Source organism: Rosa rugosa, chromosome 4 (genome assembly GCF_958449725.1).
Source record: "Rosa rugosa chromosome 4, drRosRugo1.1, whole genome shotgun sequence".
Taxonomy (NCBI): Eukaryota; Viridiplantae; Streptophyta; class Magnoliopsida; order Rosales; family Rosaceae; genus Rosa; species Rosa rugosa.
In genome coordinates, this window is record NC_084823.1 from 8,006,778 (window position 1) to 8,028,202 (window position 21,425).

Genomic DNA, 21,425 nt, shown 5'->3' on the forward strand with positions numbered 1-21,425 from the left:
GAATTTTTGAGTTATTTTTGCTATGTCTTATGTCAGATGATTGATTAGTTTTGCATGATAGATAACTTTTATATGTATATGTTTTGTGGTGGCCAACACAGAGTATATACATGTAATTAAAGGTAGGATCGATAAAGAAACAACTCACCTAATCATTTTGTATTCTCTGTTTGCTAAGTAGTGATGCTTTTGACAAAAGTTAAATCAATCAACTTGGGTTTGTGACTAGATGGCTTTCATACTAGAATCTTGCCTAATAAACAGTCAAACTTTCATTTGTACTTAATTATTTGAAGCATGTTTAGACTAGCTTGCATTTCTTGACTATGATTTTATGTTTTAGAATGCTTTTGACTTTGAGTGTGTATCACTAAGATCAAATAACTTAAGGAAAGTAAATAATAACTTATGCATGCGTTTCACGGTTTGTTCTTGGGTGTTTTTTTCTCACGATATAGTAAAGGTACTTAGAATAATTAATTGAACTTGATTGTGTTTAGGTGGTGGAAAAATTTGCTTCTAACCATGTAGGATCCCATACTTGCATAGGAGAGAGGAGATGATGCATGTGTTTTATATGTGTAGAGTCACCACCACATAGCAAGACATCTTTTGGGTGGGAGCCCAATAACAAAACCGTGAGGGCGGCGCCCAAAGTGAACAATATCTTACTATGCAGACTAGGCTGTGACAGAATGGTATCAAAGCCACTCCCCGGGACGTTGGGCTCCTAATGGAGTGTATTGGAAGATCCCACATCACCCGGAAGAGAGGAGATGATGTGCCTTATATGTACAGACTTACCTCCCCATAGTAAGACGTGTTTTAGGTGGGAGCCCAAAAAATAACTGTGAGGACGGGAGCCAAAGTTGGACAATATTTTGCTATGCATACTGGGTTGTAACAAACTATCTTCATCCCATTGGTATCTTTCTTAAAATCAAACGTTTTCTTGCTTTAAAAATTCTGTTTTCTAAAACCTCTCATCTTTAGTTCTTCGTTTTCTTTTATTTTCTTTGTTTTCTTGTGTGAAACTTGCATTCCCCTCTAGTCCTTGGCATGAACGATCCCCATTTACTCTATATTATTCTAATGACCATGTCTTGCAGGGGTTAAATTGTGCACTACTTTTAGCGTATTACCACCGAGCTTTGATAGGTAGCAAAAGGTACGGACAAGTTAGTGATGATGGGTTAAAGTCATATATCCATATTTTTCAGACGAAGTGTTGTTGTACGTAAGTGGAATAACAATGGAGAAGTTGAGCTTTATATGGTTTGCTAATTAGATTTTTTTATTTTTTTTGAAAGAGAAGATATTAAATGAAATTGAGAAGTGAGGAGAAAGCATAGAACATAACAAAATGCAAAGCCGCATCTAGCCTAAAAAATTGTGAACCAGACCATATGTCAAAAGGCATCAAACAATGCACTATCAAGGTCATTTGAGCAGTGCAAAATTGTAAACATAACCATTATTGTAACTATAATAGGTGAGAAGACCACCTAAGAGAGATGAGTCGCTCACCGAGATAACGAGAGCGATCAAAGATGTCAAAAACTCGAATAATTGCAAACGAACTTTGAAGAACAAATTCCATGAACCTAGGTCCCAAATTCAAGAGCAACAGTGGGCTGAGGTCTAAATCCAATGCGGAACCCAAGTCCTTTGCCATATCCAAGGTCGACCTGGGGTCCCATGTCTGGATATGAAAATTACACGGATGTAGGATCGGGAACAAAAGACCTCCATACGCAAGGCCGCTCAGTAGTGGTGCTGCCACTCCCCACATCGAAGATCCTGGACTCCATAGCAATTAAATCTATCTGTTTGTGAAGCCCTACCAAAACCAAAGAAGGTTTAAGCCACCACAACACCTCCCCTACATGAGAGTAGCCTTGCCATAGCTTACAACCTTCAAGCAAATTATCATCCTGAGCAAAGCGATAGTGATCACCTCCAATGGGTATTAGAGATGCATGTGAAGAGATCAAATGATAATCCCACACAACTCGACACCGGCCAAGATCCGAAAGCCACCACAATTTAGGCAACAAAAACACTAACACATCAGCTGCCATCAACCCAGACCAATCCATATGAGATCCACCGCATTGAAATTGAACCTTTCAACCGCCCCCTTGTGGCCTCCCTTGCCTGCCACAAACAAGCCTAAACAAATTTTCCATGACAGATCCATATGCATCTACCAAAGGCAAGGGATGGAGCCAACAACGATGGAAAAATGTTGTACTAGACGACAACACACGCGATCGTTTTGGGTGATCGGGATATGTAGAGACATGACCAAGGTCGTGCACAAAGTGCTTGACACTGATGACGGTGTTGCTAGGGTTATTGAGAGCTAGAGGCTTTTTTTTTGTAAACTCAATATGAAAATAACGAAGTTTATTCTTTTCTTAAATTTAGTAAAATAAGTGTTATGTGTGATTTTGCTAACTAGATAGCTATGACAATGAGAAAGAGAAGACATTTGTTAAGAATTAAGTAACACGTACCACATACATTGCAAATCACAGACGTGATGAGTTATGACTTCTCTCTCGTTTACAACTCAAGTTATAGGAGAGTCACGCACAATCTTGTAAATCAGTAATAAATAATGGTACATGTAATACGTCAATAACGATCATTATAAGCTAAATGAGACTCAACTTAGAACCACCGAGGTATTCCATCATTTTAGATCGAATAAATCTGTCGTGAAAATAGTAAGTAGTATATTAGTTCGTGTTGCTTTTTAACGTACCATTGGAAGTATTGACGATAAGAAATGAATTATTCATAGTAACATAGCCCTTGGTAAATAGGAGTAAATTTTTTTAACTAGAGTCAGAGGCAGTAAATTACTACCTTTACACACCGCTTTGACCAAAACTTTTTCCTCTCCGTGTCATAGATGGTGTTTGGCTCCAATTTTGTTGCAGCTGGTCAACAGTCTCTTTTCTGCGCGGGCGTGCCAGCACCGTTCGGGTGCGGTCGTCGGGGGTGTCCCTTGACCTGACTTCTTTCAAGCAATTGTGGACGAGGAGAGCACCAACCTCGTTGTGGGATTCTTTGTGCCTCGTGGCGAGGACTTTTGCTGAGTTTCTTGAAAATCACAATCGATACTCGATGTTGTAGATCGAGCAGAGCGAGAACCACTGGGAAGTGAGGAGAACTTGCTAAAGCGTGACTTTAGCTTGGCTGGGTTGCTAGGGCTTTACCCTTGCTTGGCTGGTTCTGTAACAGTTGTGGTCGCGACACTACCGTCGGCTCCCGAGGAGACTAGGACCGAAGTACGTTGACAGAGGGTTTGGTGGCACTGAAAGTCGGCTTCTGAGAAGACTAGGACTAGGAGTGTGATCACCGCTAAGAGAAAGAGAAGGAGAGGAGTTGCTCTTAGAGAAGTTTGCTCTAGAGAGAACTTAGATCATCTTAGAGATGTTGTTGTTGTATGTGAATGGGTGTTTTAGAATGAGAGGAGAAGGTGTTTATATAGGGAAGAAAAAGAAGAGTGAAATGATGAGTGGAAGAAAAATAATGAAAGTGGAGTATGAAAGTGATTTGTAAAATATGGAAAAGATAGAGAAATGATGAAATGAAAGCAAGGCATGAAGGTGCAAAAACATGGAAGTGATGATGATCTATTAAAGAGATTGTTGTAGAAAAATATATCCAAGGAAAAAAAGAAAAGCATCTAGTTTTCTTCATGTGGGTAGGAAACATGAACATGTGAATATTGAGCTGGTTTTAGGTCAGTTTCTGCCCCTTTATTCCTTCAATTATTTCTCCAACAAGCCTTCAGAATGAGCCTTCGACTTCTTCATAAAAAATGTTCCACTATGAGTGTAGATCATCCTAACAAATTTTCAGAGCTTTATTCCATGCGGTTGGGCTGGAAATGCTGCTGGACCTCTTACAGGTCCAGTTTTCCAGTTTTGCTTCTGTAGAAAATTGGACTGATTTTTTGAAGGCCTTCCACTCAAAACTAGCTCTGGCACTCTTCATAAGAAATGATCCTTGGGCTTTCTAGAATTAATCTGGAAAGTTTTAGCTCATTTAGATTTCATTTGGTTAGTCTGCCGCCCCTCCTTCCTTGTTTAGCTCGGCTTCTCCTAGCCGAAGTAGGAAAATGTGCTAAAGTTGACTTTTCATGCTTCCATGCTTTCATAATAGGCTTTATTTAGCCTCTAAATATATATTTCGAGCTTGTCGACAATATATAGCTTGAGCCACTGACATTGGCTCAATTTCTCAAACACATGCCTTGTTAGGCCAAAATGTTCATTTTGGGTCCAAACAGATGGGTTAGACTTATAGAAGCAACGAGCTTCGTTTTTCCGCGAACGAGAGTAACAGGTGGCCTCTTTTTTTTTAGGGGAATGGAAGACTGATCAATTGATATAAAATCATACGACCTCACTCGGTCAAGCATGAAGGGTACAAACACCCCTCATATTACAATCATTGCTCATTGCTCAACTAGTGCACTGCACATAAAATGACCAACAGGTGGCCTCTTAATTATGATTATGTCATGAGAATCGTGTGCCGTGACTCCATCTCTCTTTCTTTAATAATTAAAACTCGTGACCCTATTCTTTTCTACCCCCGATTCACGACTCTTGACCCTTCACGACACCCCCGAGCCTCCGCCGGCCAAGGACGCCCCCTTAAAACCCCGAATATTCGCTGCCATTTCCGTAATTAAACCCCCAACCCATGCCCATTTCCGTCAACTCCAAGCCAAAAACTACCAGCAAATCAATGTGTGATGGACAGCTCCGCCCGCAAAACCAAAGCCTCCAGAAAAAGCCAACAGATTTTCAACTCCAACTACTTCCTAGCACACAACGCAAACCTTCAAAGACCCACACAGAGAGCTATGGAGTGACTCACTGCCAATTCAACTGTCTAAATTTCTCCGATTGCGGAACCTCCAATGGCTTCAATTTCCGGCATTTGTTCCTCTTCTCCGACTCTCAAGCCGCGGCTGAGGCCGCCGGCGGCGAGTCTATTACGTAAAGACTCCGTTTCGTTTCCGACGGCCCGGCCGAGGCCCGGCGATCGGAGCTTGTTCGCTCAGTCGGTGGCGCGGGAGATCAAGGCCGAGTTGGCAAAGGCTGACGGCGATGGCGCTGTGATTAAGGACAAGAAGAAGAAGGTTCTGGAGAAGGATCCTCGGGCGTTGTGGCGGAGGTACGTGGACTGGTTGTACCAGCACAAGGAGCTAGGGCTGTATTTGGATGTGAGTCGGGTCGGGTTTACCGACGAGTTCGTCGCGGAAATGGAGCCCCGGTTCCAGGCGGCGTTTAAGGCGATGGAGGACCTGGAGAAAGGCGCGATTGCGAATCCCGATGAGGGGCGGATGGTCGGGCATTACTGGCTGAGAGACCCTAAGCGGGCGCCGAAACCGGTGCTCACGGCTCAGATTGAGAACACGCTCGAGGCGCTGCTTAAGTTTTCCGGCGACGTCGTCAGCGGTAAGGTCAGAATTGTAATTTCAAATGTCTGTTTGGTTGTGAATTTTGATTCGGTTAAGTTTGATGGCAATGTTGGTAGAGTGATTGAGGAAATGGTTGATGAGAATTGCAGATTAAGCCGCCGGCTTCTCCGGAGGGTCGTTTTACTCAGGTTCTTTCGGTTGGAATCGGAGGCTCGGCACTTGGACCACAGTTTGTTGCTGAGGCATTGGCGCCTGATGTTCCTCCTCTTAAGGTACATTGATGGTAGATAGTGGGAATTATACTGTAGAGTTATGCAAACTGCATGCAATTGCTTGTAAGGGGAGATTAAGAGAGGTTTACAATAGTTATTTGCTAGTTACCGGTGATATGGATCATACTATCCCCTTGTATTTTGATGAATGTTTGTTTATTAACATTGGATTTTCTTGGCAGATACGATTCATTGACAATACCGATCCAGCAGGAATTGATCATCAGATTGCACAGCTCGGTGAAGAGCTGGCTTCTACTCTTGTCATTGTGATTTCAAAGGTTTGAACCGACGTTTTCTTTGCCATTTTTCTGCTGGTGTGTGCTAATGCTATGATATGAAGTTCTGAACTATGTAGTAAACGCTCCCTGTGAATAGGCATGATGTTGGATCATGAAACATATCTAATAAGCACCTGGTGAATTTACATTATGTTATAGCAAACAATTTTATTCATCCCCACTTTTCGGAGACCACTCTAGGATTATTGGATAAGTTCTCTTAATGTTTCCCTAAATTTTAACTTGGAGCTCATTCAGGGTGCCCCTAGAGAATGTTCTAATACCCTCAGTTTAAAGACAAATAACCCTTAAAGTGTACGATAAGTGAGAGCTAAATTGAGAAAAGATGGAGACAATTCTATCCAGTTTTTTATTCTGTAAATTTTGTTCTTGCTTATTATGTAATGCATGTTTCTGATGTAATATTGATTTCAATCATTTTCAGAGTGGAGGTACTCCTGAAACTAGAAATGGTTTACTCGAAGTACAGAAGGCCTTTCGTGAGGCTGGCCTAAATTTCGCAAAACAGGTTTTGATCTCAGGTTTTTCTTTATGCTTTGTTAAAATTCCATGCTTTGTAGTGGAAATGTAGGAGTCTGTTTGGTGTAATTAGGGCTAGAGTCTAGGTAATATATTAAGTGGTTTGTTGACTAGCTGGATGCTGATTGCTGTTCATTTACTCATTTGTATTTGACAGTGGGATGTTATCATGTTTTCAAAAAGTTATTTATATTTTTGTCACTTTTCCAGTGCCTGATTGACCAATGTGCTTATTTTTCATGTGCATTTTACTCTAGCAGCAGATTTTTTATCGTCTTATTTTAATTGTTTTACGCCATTTATTTCTCATGCTCTTCTGTTTCTGTGTAGGGTGTGGCTATAACTCAAGAAAATTCATTATTAGACAACACTGCTAGAATTGAGGGCTGGTTAGCTAGATTCCCAATGTTTGACTGGGTTGGTGGAAGAACATCTGAAATGTCTGCAGTTGGTCTTCTTCCAGCAGCGCTTCAGGTTGGTATTACAGAATTCCAATTGTACATGATCATCATTCATGTTTTTTAATTTTGTTTATTTACTTGGATGGTTATCTATATTTCATCCTTGTTTCAGGGAATTGACATTAAAGAAATGCTCGCTGGTGGAAAGTTGATGGATGAGGCTAATAGAACCACTGTGGTAAGCATGAGGTTTTTACTTCTGCTTGAACATATTGCTGAAGTTTCTGAATCATAATGTCAGAGTATCTTTTCAATTTTGATTTTGAGTTGTGATTCCTGTCAAGTACCTTTTCGTGGCACATGGGCAAGGTCATCTATGAGGGTTGGTATATTATAAATAATGGAATAATTAATGAAACTATACCTTGTATTGCAATATATGAATCATGTCTTTGGCCCAGCTGCACCATAGCTTCATTGAAGTTTGATTAATGATATTCAGTATATTATATGCCTTACCCTGCCTCCTTTTTTATTTCTGTTTGAAATAGTCCATTTGCACACCAGTCTAGTACTATTATATCTGTTGCCTTTAGCATCAAACCCAATTCTTGTTGTTCTTTGCTGGTGATGTAATTAGTTTTATGTCCTAATAATAAATGATTTTCAAGTCTGAGCTCCAATTTGTAGTTGAATTCCATGAGAAAAAAATTGCGAAACTAATTGACAATAGTGGTTGTGTTGTTGTTTCTCGAGTTTACCCTGACTAAAATAAGCTTGGAATTCGTTCAGGTTAAGAATAATCCTGCCGCCTTGCTTGCTTTATGCTGGTATTGGGCTACTGATGGATTGGGATCCAAGGTATTGTTTGCTCAATCTATGAATGTCTTTAAATAGTGTATTTTTCAGTGTGATTTCTTTATGGTTGGTTTCTTTCTGAAGATATTTAACTGTTTCCCCTTTCGATTTTCTCAGGATATGGTTGTTCTTCCTTACAAGGACAGCCTATTATTATTTAGTCGGTATTTGCAGCAGTTGGTCATGGAATCTATTGGGAAAGAATTTGACCTTGATGGTAATCGGGTATGTGTAGGTTATTCTTTTGTTTGGGGAATATTAATCATCCAGAAAACTCTTAGTTAGGTTGCCAATATCATGTATTTCTAGCATTTTGCATTATAATTGTTTATAATGGTGATTGGGATTCTAGTGTCAAGCTTCCACCAAGTTCTATGAGTCTTTGTTACCAAACCGCTCATAATTTGTATATCTTTATGAATCAATTTGGATCAGAGTTGTTAACTGATCAAGTAAACATGGATTGTTTTCTGAGTTGTTCAGTCTATTTGTTCACTGGATTGCTTCAGTCCATTTTTTCTTTAAGTAGTACTCTCCAATCTCCATCGTTAAGATGGTCCTGCCCTAGATTCTTCATGTGTCAAGACTTTGTAATTTATAGTTTTAGCATGGCTTGAAGCTCACCTTTTGATTTTTCAGGTGAATCAAGGACTTACAGTGTATGGAAATAAAGGGAGCACGGATCAGCATGCGTGAGTTTTCAATTTACTTTATTAGGTTTATCTATATCTTGATGTAAACCATTTCCGAGCCTGATGCACCTGCTTTTGCAGATACATCCAACAACTGAGAGATGGCGTGCACAATTTCTTTGTGACATTCATTGAAGTACTACGAGATAGGCCTCCTGGTCATGATTGGGAGCTTGAACCAGGTGTCACATGTGGTGACTATCTATTTGGAATGCTACAGGTTAGATTCATCACATTAACCAGTTAATGTTATCTGGAGAAGAGATTTTTCAGTTTCCTTGTACTTTTCTATTTTAAAATTCCTGCCTATCTAAAATTAACTTCTTACAGGGAACACGATCGGCTCTTTATTCTAATGACCGAGAGTCGATTACGGTTTCTGTGGAAGAAGTGACACCTAGATCTGTAGGTGCTCTTATAGCACTTTATGAGAGAGCGGTTGGGATTTATGCCTCACTTGTCAACATTAATGCATACCATCAACCTGGTAAGTAAAACTGTTTTGACCATCCTTGGGTTTGAAATGAGAGATAAAAGGGATTTTTTTTTGTTTTTGTTTTTTTGCTCAGTGCATTATGCATTTGTATCTGATATTGTTAACTGAGTTCACCTAAAATGTCTGACCGGTGATTTTTCTTTGATCTGTCTTTGTTAATCCTACATGTATTGTTGTTTCAGGTGTGGAGGCCGGGAAGAAAGCAGCCGGAGAAGTATTAGCTCTTCAGAAACGGGTTTTATCCGTACTTAATGAGGCCAGGTGTGATGTCAATTATACACTCTTTTTGTGCATTTGTTCTGAAATAAGGAGTTGTTGCAATTCTTAGTTATATTCTGGCATATAATCTTGTATTTTTACAAGAAAGGGAAAGAGCAATTTGCTTCGGAACAAAATTTGTTGTTTAACGGACATCCTAGTATTGAAATAATGTTCTCTGATTTGTGAAGTGTTTTCAAATGTAGCAAAAAGAAAAATGTGGAAACTTTTACATGCTATACTTCTGAGAATGTGACAACAAATCATATTTTAAAAAGATTCTTACAGGCAAAATCTGGAATGTTACGAAATCTATAGGAAAAAAGGCACTTTGCTTTGGACCAAAATTGGCGTCACATCCTTGTATTTTTGAGTGCAGAAGTTTTCTTACAAATATGGCAAAAAGATATGCTACTAAGAGAATGTGACCACTTATCATTATTTGTGTTATCGAAAAAAAAAAAAAACTTGACCATTATTTGGAAAACAGACAAGGGGCATGAGGGGAATGAGGGGACCGCTTCTAAAATGTGACATATGCTAAAGATATGACTGAGTTTGTCTTGTTTCTAACCATCACCACTTACCCTCCTTTTGTTTTCAGCTGTAAAGAGCCTGTTGAGCCGTTGACACTAGACGAAGTAGCTGATCGGTGCCACGCTCCTGAAGATGTATTACCAGTTTTCTGTTTCCATCCTTTTTTTTTTTTTTTTTCCCATTTGCTAACGTACTTACCTAATTGCTTTGCTTGCTTCAGATTGAAATGATTTACAAGATCATCGCTCACATGGCGTCAAATGACAGAGCTCTTATTGCTGAAGGCAGTTGCGGTTCACCACGGAGCGTCAAAGTTTTCCTCGGCGAGTGTAATGTGGAGGCATTATATTGATTTCTTTCATCTCCAATCTCCATGTGCCATAGAAAAACAGAACAGAGCAGAACAGAGAGTACATCTCCATGTGCCATAAACGAAGAGATCATCTCCATGTATTAGCAAGCATTATTTAATTTCAGTCCCATAGTATCTTTGTTAATTTCAGAATCGAGAATCTGGTTAAATTAAGCTTGGAAATAAAATTCAAGTGCGAGGCTCTGTCATTCGACCGTTGTCACAAACTACAGTTTCTAGACGTTATTGGGGAATAAGCTGGTTTAACAGAAATATTATACAAATTAATCTTGGGGTCATAATCTTCATTCTCTGTCAACGTTGTCTGCTCTGCTTGTTGCTTTCACATGGTTATGGCTATTGGCCTTTAAGGGTTATCAAAACTCAAAAGCTTTTATTAGGAACTAGATCTCTAGCGCCTCCCGTACTAATGGATGATTTCCGTTACCTCTACGTATTTGAATGTATAATAAGTAGGTTTATTTCTATGTACCATCCACAATCACTATATTCTTTTCTGTCTATGGCCTTTCACTAATAGATGATAAATATAGTATTTCGCTTCAGGGGTTTGACTCAAAAAAAAAAAAAAAAAAAAAAACAACTCAAAAGCTTTTATGAATTAGCCCACGTATTGTATTTTCACATATTTTTTTTTAAATGTGGATTTCATTAAACACATGCCAAGATGGCTATTACATATCATTTTGCTGCCTTCAACTAAACAGATCAAGAAGTTGTAGTAGAAGAACTACTATGATAGATTTGGAAATTAGATATTACCATTGGGGTAAGTCAAATTTTCAAAATACTATCATTCATTTTTTTTTTTGGATTTATAATCAAGATAACTATGTGGCATTGTCGAAAAACCTTTTTTTTTTTTTTTTTTTGGAGAAGGTCAAAAACCTTATTTAGAGCAAATAAAAAAATTACCACACCCTTAGCCTTATAATAATACTAGCTTGCATTTTGTTTGATATGGCTTATACAAAATTTAAAATGTGTTGTATTTAAGGGTCAACTGTGTTCTTTAAACATTACAACTTGTTCTTAGAAGGCTTAATATGCATATGATCTTTATGGATTTGATTGAGGTACTTTGTATTTCTTACTCGTTACTTTGTATTTCTTACTCGTTTTTTATGAACACAGGTCGGACAAGGCCATAAGAAGTCGATTCTATATTGAAATGTGTTGAGCCGACTTATATCCTACTTATTCATACTCTTACCCATTCCGTCAATTTCAAAATATTACATGATTATTCATTGTAAAAATAAAAAGAAAGTGAGAAACTATTTGAGAATGAAAAATGATGGGATTTTATCAACAAATAGTAGACAATTTTTTTTTTTTTTTTGTTATTTGTATACCTAAATATTGAAAACTATTTAAAATTAAAATATGTTTTTTTGATACAAAATTAAAAAATTAAAAATTAAAATATGTTGCAAGGATAATCATGTTTCGTCATAGGGACAATGATTGACAAAGTGGAAACAGAAATATTTAACCCACTACTTGATCATTTTGTATCGTATTGATATTTAACCCACTACTAAAATTATATTTCATGAGCACCCCATTCAACAAAACAAGCCAGGAAAATCTCAACACTCTCCTCCTCCTCCTCCTCCTCAAGATCAATTGATGGGTTATTCAAGGACCCATCACCATTATCAATCTCCTCCTCTGCCCCTAGAATCTGACCATCACAAGTCGGATCGAGCAGTAACTCGTCCGCTGAGAATATTAATTCCGGATCTGTAAATTCAAACTGCTGATCTGTCGGATCGAGCAGTAACTCGTCCGCTGAGAACATTAATTCCGGATCTGTAAATTCAAACTGCTGATCTGTCGGATCGAGCAGTAACTCGTCCGCTGAGAATGTCAATTCCGGATCTGTAAATTCAAACTGCTGAAGAGCCCTCTTCTTCTTCTTCTTCTTCTTTTCAATATCCGCCTTTTGCTTCCTCAACGATTTCATCTTTCTGACACCAAATGCCCCAGAGCGCACCAGCCTCATCTCTTTATTGATCGAAACAAACGGACAGAATCTGGAGGAAAAATGGCACAATGCGAAATTGCAGAAAAGAAAACTAGGGTTTTGGCAAAACGATGAACAGAGAAACTGAGAAATAGAAGGTTTGATTTGTGTGTTATATATAGACAGGCCTATCGGGTCGGTTGCCCGAAAACCACGCGTAAACTCCACGCGCTAATCCAACTGTAACAAAGGCCTTTTGGGCCTCTGATTTGAGCCCAAAACATTTGATTTTTGTAATTTCCCAAGAGAAAATGGAATAAGATATTTTAATTGGTACGCCAATTTCTAAAAAACAAAATGGAAATGGTGAAGTTTTTTTTTTTTTTTTTTTTTTTTTTTGAAATTTCTACAGTGCATATGCTTCATGTTACATAACATCATCTTAGCCATTGGTGTTCCTAAGACTCTAATATTTTAACTTGGTAGCATAGACTATAATTAATTTATAATATTTTTCAAGTAATATTAAATATTATACTGTTTATTTATTCTCAAAGTCACAAAATAAAAATTTTAAAGCTATAAACTAATTACAATTAGCTTTCATTGCCTATTTTGATTTACCTCTTGTTAGGGAAATTAGAATCCCTCCCGTCAAGGCTCACAGAGTAGACCGATAGAAAAGTAAACAAACCACAAGACAAGCGACAAGAGGACACCGAGATTTAATGAGGTTCAGCATAAATACATGCCTACGTCCTCCCAAGAGATACATGTTCTTCACTGTGAGAATAATTACAGTACAAGATACAATTGAGCTAAATCACCATAACCCTTGTACACCCACACTCATAGAATTTCCCAAGAACTCACTCTCACCCAAGAGCTGTATTCACTCTTGACATCTCTGCTCCCTTACCCAAGAGATATACACTCTCTTGTCGATGATCGCATGCACCGACCATGCCTTGGTTTACTACCCATGCCCTCTATATATAGGCACCCCAATTATAATCCAATTGGTAGTAGGAAAACCAAACCTTCTTGTACAGGAGAAAGATCCTATTCCTGATAGGAATAAACTTTGACATCAACCATGTCCAATTAGGAAGACTAACCAAATCCAACTAGGACTTGCCTTTCCTAATTAATTCTCATCACATCCTAACAATCTCCACCTTGATGAGAATGCCATGCAAAATTACCTTGCACCATCTTTAACCATTGGCCTTTTTTTGTACCAGCAACACATAGCCTGAATCAATTGTGGTCCTCCCTGATTCGTAAAGACCAATCCTATGTGTAACTGCACCGAGTCAACAATCAACAACTGACTTTGAAGAGGGACCTCAAAACAACCCCTTCCCTAGCAAAATTTCCTTCTCACCATCATCTGAACTAGGAAACTTGTCAATGATGTTGTTTGGCTCCAGTTTTGCTGCAGCTGGTCAACAGTCTCTTTTCTGCGCGGGCGTGCCAGCACCGTTCGGGTGCGGTCGTCGGGGGTGTCCCTTGACCTGACTTCTTTTCAAGCAATTGTGGACGAGGAGAGCACCAACCTCGTCGTGGGATTTTTTGTGCCTCGTGGCGAGGACTTTTGCTGAGCTTTCTTCTTGTTAACACAATCGATACTCAATATTGTAGATCGAGCAGAGCGACATCACCGGGAAATGTTGAGATCTTGCTAAAGCGTGACTTTAGCTTGGCTGGGTTGCTAGGGCGTTACCCTTGCTTGGCTGGTTCTGTAACCGTTGTGGTCGCGGCACTACCGTCGGCTCCAGAGGAGACTAGGACCGAAGCACGTTGACAGAGGGTTTGGTGGCACTGAAAGTCGGCTTCTGAGAAGACTAGGACTAGGAGTGAGATCACCGCTAAGAGAAAGAGAAAGAGAGGGAGAGGAGTTGCTCTTAGAGAGGTTTGCTCTAGAGAGAACTTAGATCATCTTAGAGATGTTGTTGTTGTGTTGTGAATGTGTGATTTAGAATGAGAAGAGAAGGTGTTTATATAGGGAAGAAAAAGAAGAGTGAAATGATGAGTGGAAGAAAAATAATGAAAGTGGAATATGAAAGTGATTTGTAAAATATGGAAAAGATAGAGAAATGATGAAATGAAAGCAAGGCATGAAGGTGCAACAACATGGAAGTGATGATGATCTATTAAAGAGATTGTCTTGAAAAATATATCCAAGGAAAAGAAGAAAAGCATCTAGCTTTCTTCATGTGGGTAGGAAACATGAACATGTGAATATTGAGCTGGTTTTAGGTCAGTTTCTGCCCCTTTATTCCTTCAATTATTTCTCCAACAAGACTTCATTATATTCCTTCGACTTCTTCATATGAAATGTTCCACTATGAGTGTAGATCACCCTGGTAAAATTTCAGATTTTTATTCCATGTGGTTGGGCCGAAAATGCTGCTGGACCTCTTACAGGTCCAGTTTTCCAGTTTTGCTTCTGTAGAAAATTGGGCTGATTGTTTGAAGGCCTTCCACTCAACAAAAGTTCTTGCACTCTTCATAAGAAATGATCCTTGGGCTGTCTATAATGGATCTGGAAAGTTTCAGCACATTTCGATTTCATTTGGTTAGTCTGCCACCCCTCCTTCCTTGTCTAGCTCGGTTTTTCCTAGCCGAAGTAGGAAAATATGCTAAAGTTGACTTGTCATACTTCCATAGTAGGCTTTATTTAGCCTCTAAATATATATTTCGAGCTTGTCGACAATATATAGCTTGAGCCACTGACATTGGCTCAATTTCTCCAAGACACGCCTTGTCAGGCCAAAATGTTCATTTCTTATGATCCAAACAGACGTCTCTGTTGTACCCCCAAACGAGACTCGCCTATGCGCACTCCTGTTTCCCAATATCCATCGAGGTCTGACATACCAGATGATACCTACCACACTGTTCTCCCTGTATGAGGACTGTACCGCCATGTGTGATTTTTCCGCTCCACCTGCTATAAACACTTATAGCCCTTGGAAACCAACTAGCTCCTGAATATCAAATTCCTCTGTAACTTTGGGACATCGTCACACCACCCAAAGTACGCCAATCCCAAATCTAATATCCAGTCAAGAACATGTGTCACCTATGGAGATTGTGAGAGCATCTCCATATGAAAATCGGTTTCTGCTACAGCAATGCCATCCAAGCCTTTCGCTTCATATGACCCTAGTCACGACGCTTGTAGCATCCCTACCTCTGGATTTAGACCTGCTATGATCACTAAATCCCCTACAGTTTTCCGTGCATTATTCGCTGTCTTCTCCGGTTTCACATCCTTTCCCTTCAACACTTTACTAAGCCCTGTTGAACTAGGATGTCTTTCACTCACTTACACCCAAAGAGTGAAACTTCCTTTTCTGTCAAACTACTCCACCTCAAACTATGAGGCAATACCTGAAGCCATGACGAACAACCACGATCAACATGCAAACCTTCGGCGAACGAATACCACGAACGACGAACAAGCACGATCGCTGACACCACGAACCACCTTAGTGAGATATACACTCTCACCAAGCATCATTCCCTTGAGTCATATCTTGGTCTCTTGCAACTCCACCTTTAATTAGGATTTTTTTCTGAGTCTGGCTCGCACCACTTAGCCTCCGAGTCACTCCACCTATCGACTACCTTCGATTAGGACTTTCTTGAGTTTTTGACCCACTCCACGTTGCTAGAAATTTTCCCCGAGCTGGCTCCACCTAATGCACTTTGAGTTAACACCTTAACCATGTAACTGACTCCACCTGGAATGATGAGGTGTCCCAGCCGAACCTTCGGCTCTAATACCACTTGTTAGGGAAATTAGAATCCCTCCCGTCAAGGCTCACAGAGTAGACCGATAGAAAAGTAAACAAACCACAAGACAAGCGACAAGAGAACACCGAGATTTAATGAGGTTAAGCATAAATCCATGCCTACGTCCTCCTGAGAGATACATGTTCTTCACTATGAGAATAATTACAGTACAAGATACAATTGAGCTCAATCACCATAACCCAAACCCATAACCCTTGTACACCCACACTCATAGAATTTCCCAAGAACTCACTCTCACCCAAGAGCTGTATTCACTCTTGACATCTCTGCTCCCTTACCCAAGAGATATACACTCTCTTGTCGATGATTGCATGCACCGACCATGCCTTGGTTTACTACCCATGCCCTCTATATATAGGCACCCCAATTATAATCCAATTGGTAGTAGGAAAACCAAACCTTCTTGTACAGGAGAAAGATCCTATTCCTAATAGGAATAAACTTTGACATCAACCATGTCCAATTAGGAAGACTAACCAAGTCCAACTAGGACTTGCCTTTCCTAATTAATTCTCATCACATCCTAACACCTCTGCCGGGTGTGATCATGTTGATATGGTTCTGGACACCATCTCAAGTAGAGTGATTGATGCAAAAAATTTCACCCTTTTACGAAGAAGGAGATAGTGATCACATTATAGCAAATGGCCTCACAAAAGTCACCAAGTCTTTATTGGATGCATGCATTGTTTTTCCAGAAGTACTGGCACATTGTAGCCAAAGAGACAAGTCAGTTATGTTTCTGAGGGCTAAATGAAGGAATGGATCTTGGTACTATTAATTAATCATACCCACTACAAAAATATTCCAAACAAAATCATAATAATTATAAAATAAAAAATAAAAAAATACAGATCTATATTTAGGGTACTCTATATTTCTGCCTACATAAGAGAAAGAGAAGTATAACGAAATAACTCTATATAACCGTGTGTGAGGAGGTTCGAGGAAATAGAATCAAACTCGATCAAAACCATTTTTCAAAGTACTCGTCTTTTGCAGATAGGTAATTATTCTCCTCTGTAATTACTGACAGTCGTCAACTCGTCACAGTCCTTCTTACACTCTGCTCCTTAAATGTCTGCGTTCTATGGAAACTACAAAATGTAGGTTATTTATAGGTCCTGTCTGATATCTGCTGGAATAGAATTCTTGGTTTTGAAATGCAAACACTTGAGAATACTTATTAGACTAATCCATCAGAGAAAGAAATTCCGAACTTTTGTAACTTTAAACCGGCCATCCAATGTGCAAGTACAACTTCATGAACTTTTTTTTTTTTTTACAAGTCAGTACTATTATTAATTTGATTCCAAAGATTTCCCAGCCACAACATGTCACTAATATTCGATCGATAACCTCTACAATGTCATATACAAGCTTATTTCAAACACAATTGTGAATCAAATTAATGAAAATTCTATTTGAAACTATTCATTCAATTATTTTTTTTTTGAATCAAACCCCGAAGGGCAGCAATATATTCATCTCAAGCCAGAATGACAATTACATACCCTTTCGCTGCCATCAACAGACAGACAATAAGATGTGTTAATACCCACAGTGGTACATAGACTTTGTCCATTCACTAGACATCAAATACATAGAAAAAGCGGGTCTCTTCCTTCGGTACCACTCCAGAAGATTCGTTAAAAGCACACAGCTGTGCATAGTTCCCTAACAAATAGAGAACTATTGGAAATAGACTAAGCTACTAACATAGAGTTCCCTAAACAAAGGGAAATAATAGAAAAATCTGACCTAATAGGAGCCCAAAAGGCCCAAGAAAAGTCAACCTAAGGCCCAAAGAAGTTGGTCAAGCTCAGTTCTCCACCCCTCCTCTTCACTTCTCCTTGCGTTGCAACCTTCCACCGCCGCAAAGCAGTCTATCGCCGGATGACCCACCCCAGCAGCTAGCCGCCGTGACGCGCCAAACACCACCGCCCCGCCGTAAACATCCGGTTCACTGCCACGAAGCCACATCGCGACGGCTTGGAAGCGCCCAGTCCGACTCTAAAAGAATTCGGATCCCAGCCCCCCAAGCCACCAGCAAATCGCTCTCGATGTCAGCACCACCACCATCAGCTTGCCCGGAAATCGTGGTTGCTCCTCCACAGAGCTTCGATCCGGAGAAGAACTACGTCAACCAATCTCGCGCAACACCTCAAGCCAACAATCCCACAGGGCTATGGACTATATTGCATTCATCACCCATCAGGCAGCACCACGACGTCGGCGAGGCGATGCCAGATTGCCACCAGACGAGAACGAAATTTCAGAAATCAGCCGCCGCTACAAATAAGGTTTTTCCGCTCCCAGCAGTCGAGAGCAAAAGATCTATAAACTATTCATTCAATTAGAACACAAACAAGTGGTTATAACCATAGAATGGTTTTAAAGCTAGATATTAATAATGCATATGATCGAGTTGAATGGATTTTATACATCTTAATTCTATCTTTTCTGTTAATTTTTTTTTCTCTAATTTGTTATTGTCTGTTTTTTTTGTCCAAAAAAATTGCAATTGCACCCTCACTGTCATTCTTTTAGCAAACAAAAATGAAATATAATAGGGTGTTTCTATTTGAACCCAGCAAATTTCTTAGTATACCCAGCAAATAAAAAATTCTCCTATATTTTCCAACTTTGCCCTCGTTATAATACACCCAGCAAAGTTTTTCTCGTCTTCTTCTAGTTTAATTTGATGCTAGTGCATACCCAAACAATCATCATTAGGTTTGCTATTAATTGTTTGCCGACGACGACCTGAAACAAAAGAAACACCGAGATTGAGGCGGTTCCTATTGCCCTTGAAGTCTTGAACTGAAACCACCGAGGGTCTTGAACTGATCTTTCCCAGAAATCCATCAACACTCCATTTGGTGAAATTCTCTAACTGAAGTAAAAACAGCCATGTTTCATGTTGGCATGATTTCAACAGTTGAGTAAATTCCAATTAGCTTGTTGAGGATTTTCATGGTTTAGGTTATTTTCTCTAGATGAAAGAATTCCATGTCAAGAGGAAAATACCATTTGAGATCCAATTGATCAAAAGCGAGTAATAGTGCCCACTGCCCAGTAGCTATCAATTGCAACTATATAAGAAGGAACTCTCCATAAACATCTAGATGCAACGAAGAAAACTAAGTTTCATCAAGAATCAAGTGGGCGTATGATTGCACTGCACTAAACTTTCATTGATGAAAATATATATGTCCATCTAGTTGGCCAATTGGAAGTCTGGAACTATTAATCTATATTTATGGGCCAATGATCGGAGCCTCGGAGGGAGAACACAAACTGTGGTTCTTCGAAAGAATTGAAGCTATGTGGAAGTGGAATCATGATGATGGAAGTTGGTGCTGGGTTCTATTAGGGGTAAAGTTGGAAATAAATGGTAAACTTTTGTGTGCTGGGTATACTAAGAAATTTGCCAAGGCCAGGAAATATATATTATTTATATTATTTACTTTTATTTTTATTTATTTACAATATATCAAATGAAATCCAATGGAAATGGGCTTGCTTCCTATCCAATGGGCCTTCCCTTTGATTTTGTCCATTTAATATGTCTCTTGTGTAAACATATATAAAGAGAGCAAACTAGAGCCTTGTCTCCAATGTGGGATCATCTCCCACATTTTCCAATAGGTTCTAACATGCCGCACCCACCATGCAGCAGAGGTTGCGCAACCAGGAACTCTGCCTCAACCATCTTGCAAAAATTTAGAGCAGCAACCTTTCAAGCACCTTCCGAGCAATAGCATGAAGAAAAGATCCCGTCTGGTCGGACACCACACCCCGACTAGGCCATAGGCTTGCCCCGAGGGGGAGCCGCCGGACGAGACATCGAGATTGGAAACTTTAAAACCCTAGATCTTCCGAGTTTTTTTTAGCAAAGTCGTCTATCTTCTATTTTCACATTTCATTCCTATTTGATTCCATTTTATTATAACTTTGATTAAATTTTCTTTCTAAATTTTATCCCAATACCATGTTTTGTTTTAATAGCATAACTGAATTTTCGAATTTAACTCAAAGCCTACCAGTTCTGCTAATAAACCACATAATCATGAGTAGTGACTGATTCAAAATTTCAAATACCTATTTTTTTGTTTTTTTTTTTATTGGTGCAAGATTCAAATATTTTTGAAAATATGAGATAGTAGATATTGACAAAATAGTCTCAATGATCAAAATGGTCCAAGAGTAAGGACGGGGATTGGAAAGGACAACTATGGAATGAGAGTTCCAGGGACTCAATAATTCATGTCACTGTCAAATATCCAATTCCAACTGTCAGCCTACTTTTGCTTCACTAAGCTCTGCATTATTGGCTTAAATTTTAATCAGTGCACTGCTGGAAGTCGAAGATGGCCGGGTCCTTAATAGGGAATAAATACATTGAATATGACCGGTGAAAAGGAGATTAGTGTTTTACTTACTAAACAAACATGAAATCAGAGTTATAATGGAGAAATATTTTTTGATACGATACATCACAAAAGAACTTTTAGATTTTGAGAATAAATACACTGAATATGACCGGTGAAATAGATATTAGCGTTTACTTATTAAACAAATATGAAATTAGAGTTATAACGAATAAATATTTTTCGACATAGAGACATTACAAAAGAACTTTTGGATTTTGACAATGCTGCCATTACCCTATTAATGGAATAGGGTATGTGTTAATGGATTGACCTATTTGTGGATGAAAGCATAGCTACTTATATGAAGTCTCTAGCTGGCCGTATTTAATCAATTGAAGTTTACGGCTGGCCAAAGTAGAGCCTCAATTTAATGATATGAGATACGCGCTGGTCTTTTGAAATTTTATCCATACTCATATTTTTTTTACGATTCTTTCATTACTTTATCGTTAAAGAAAAACTCATTAATAAGATTAAGTTACATAAGAAATAAGAATATGAGAAACCAATCAATTTGACGGATTCTTGGTCCATTTTACATCTCAATGAAAATGTAGTTAATTGGTTTGCTGCATTCTTACAAACTCGAGACACATACTTGCAAGTTGCAACAAACCTCATAAGAAACAATCTGAGAGTATCCTTTAGTAGATTCTCTTCAAGAGTTAAGCCAAACTCCTCTTCTCAAACATGAGAAACAACATACGATGCATCTGACTCTCCAATAGTAGAAGAGAAGCATAACTCAAAGTGCCATTTCTCTACTCTTTGAGCCCAACATTTTCCATATACTAAAAAACAGAAAAGGAAAGAAAAATCTAAATCGTTCCCCTAGTAACAGACGGTAAAAAAGTTAGCGAAAAAAGTTAACTAGTAAAAAACAAGGAAACAAAGAGGACCGAGGTTGGCGGTGTTTGACTCAGGACTGTCTTTGCACGTGGTCCCCACCCCAAGCCCATGCTCTCCAGTAGGCAATAGCTTAAGTGTTAAGGTATAGTATAAATCCCCTAATTTAATTAATCAACTAATCTTTCTCCG

General features: G+C 39.0%; 1 protein-coding gene across 1 annotated transcript; it reads left to right on the forward strand.

Moving 5' to 3' along the window:
• Positions 1–4,757: 4,757 nt before the first annotated feature.
• LOC133743506 (glucose-6-phosphate isomerase 1, chloroplastic) lies at positions 4,758–10,444 on the forward strand. The gene is made up of 14 exons (XM_062171466.1): positions 4,758–5,491; positions 5,599–5,721; positions 5,904–6,002; positions 6,448–6,531; positions 6,873–7,016; positions 7,116–7,181; positions 7,736–7,804; positions 7,919–8,026; positions 8,441–8,493; positions 8,575–8,713; positions 8,824–8,980; positions 9,172–9,250; positions 9,852–9,918; positions 10,005–10,444. Exons 1-14 carry the CDS (start codon positions 4,946–4,948, stop codon positions 10,134–10,136), a joined length of 1,866 nt encoding a protein of 621 aa, XP_062027450.1. The 5' UTR covers positions 4,758–4,945; the 3' UTR covers positions 10,137–10,444.
• The last annotated feature ends 10,981 nt before the right edge of the window (positions 10,445–21,425 follow it).

Bases quoted from the DNA above. Each gene is read 5' to 3' on its own strand.
- LOC133743506 (XM_062171466.1), top strand. From the start codon at position 4,946: ATGGCTTCAATTTCCGGCATTTGTTCCTCTTCTCCGACTCTCAAGCCG. The intron at 6,003-6,447 runs GTTTGAACCGAC...AATCATTTTCAG, and splicing joins TTGTCATTGTGATTTCAAAG to AGTGGAGGTACTCCTGAAAC. The intron at 8,027-8,440 runs GTATGTGTAGGT...TTGATTTTTCAG, and splicing joins TTGACCTTGATGGTAATCGG to GTGAATCAAGGACTTACAGT.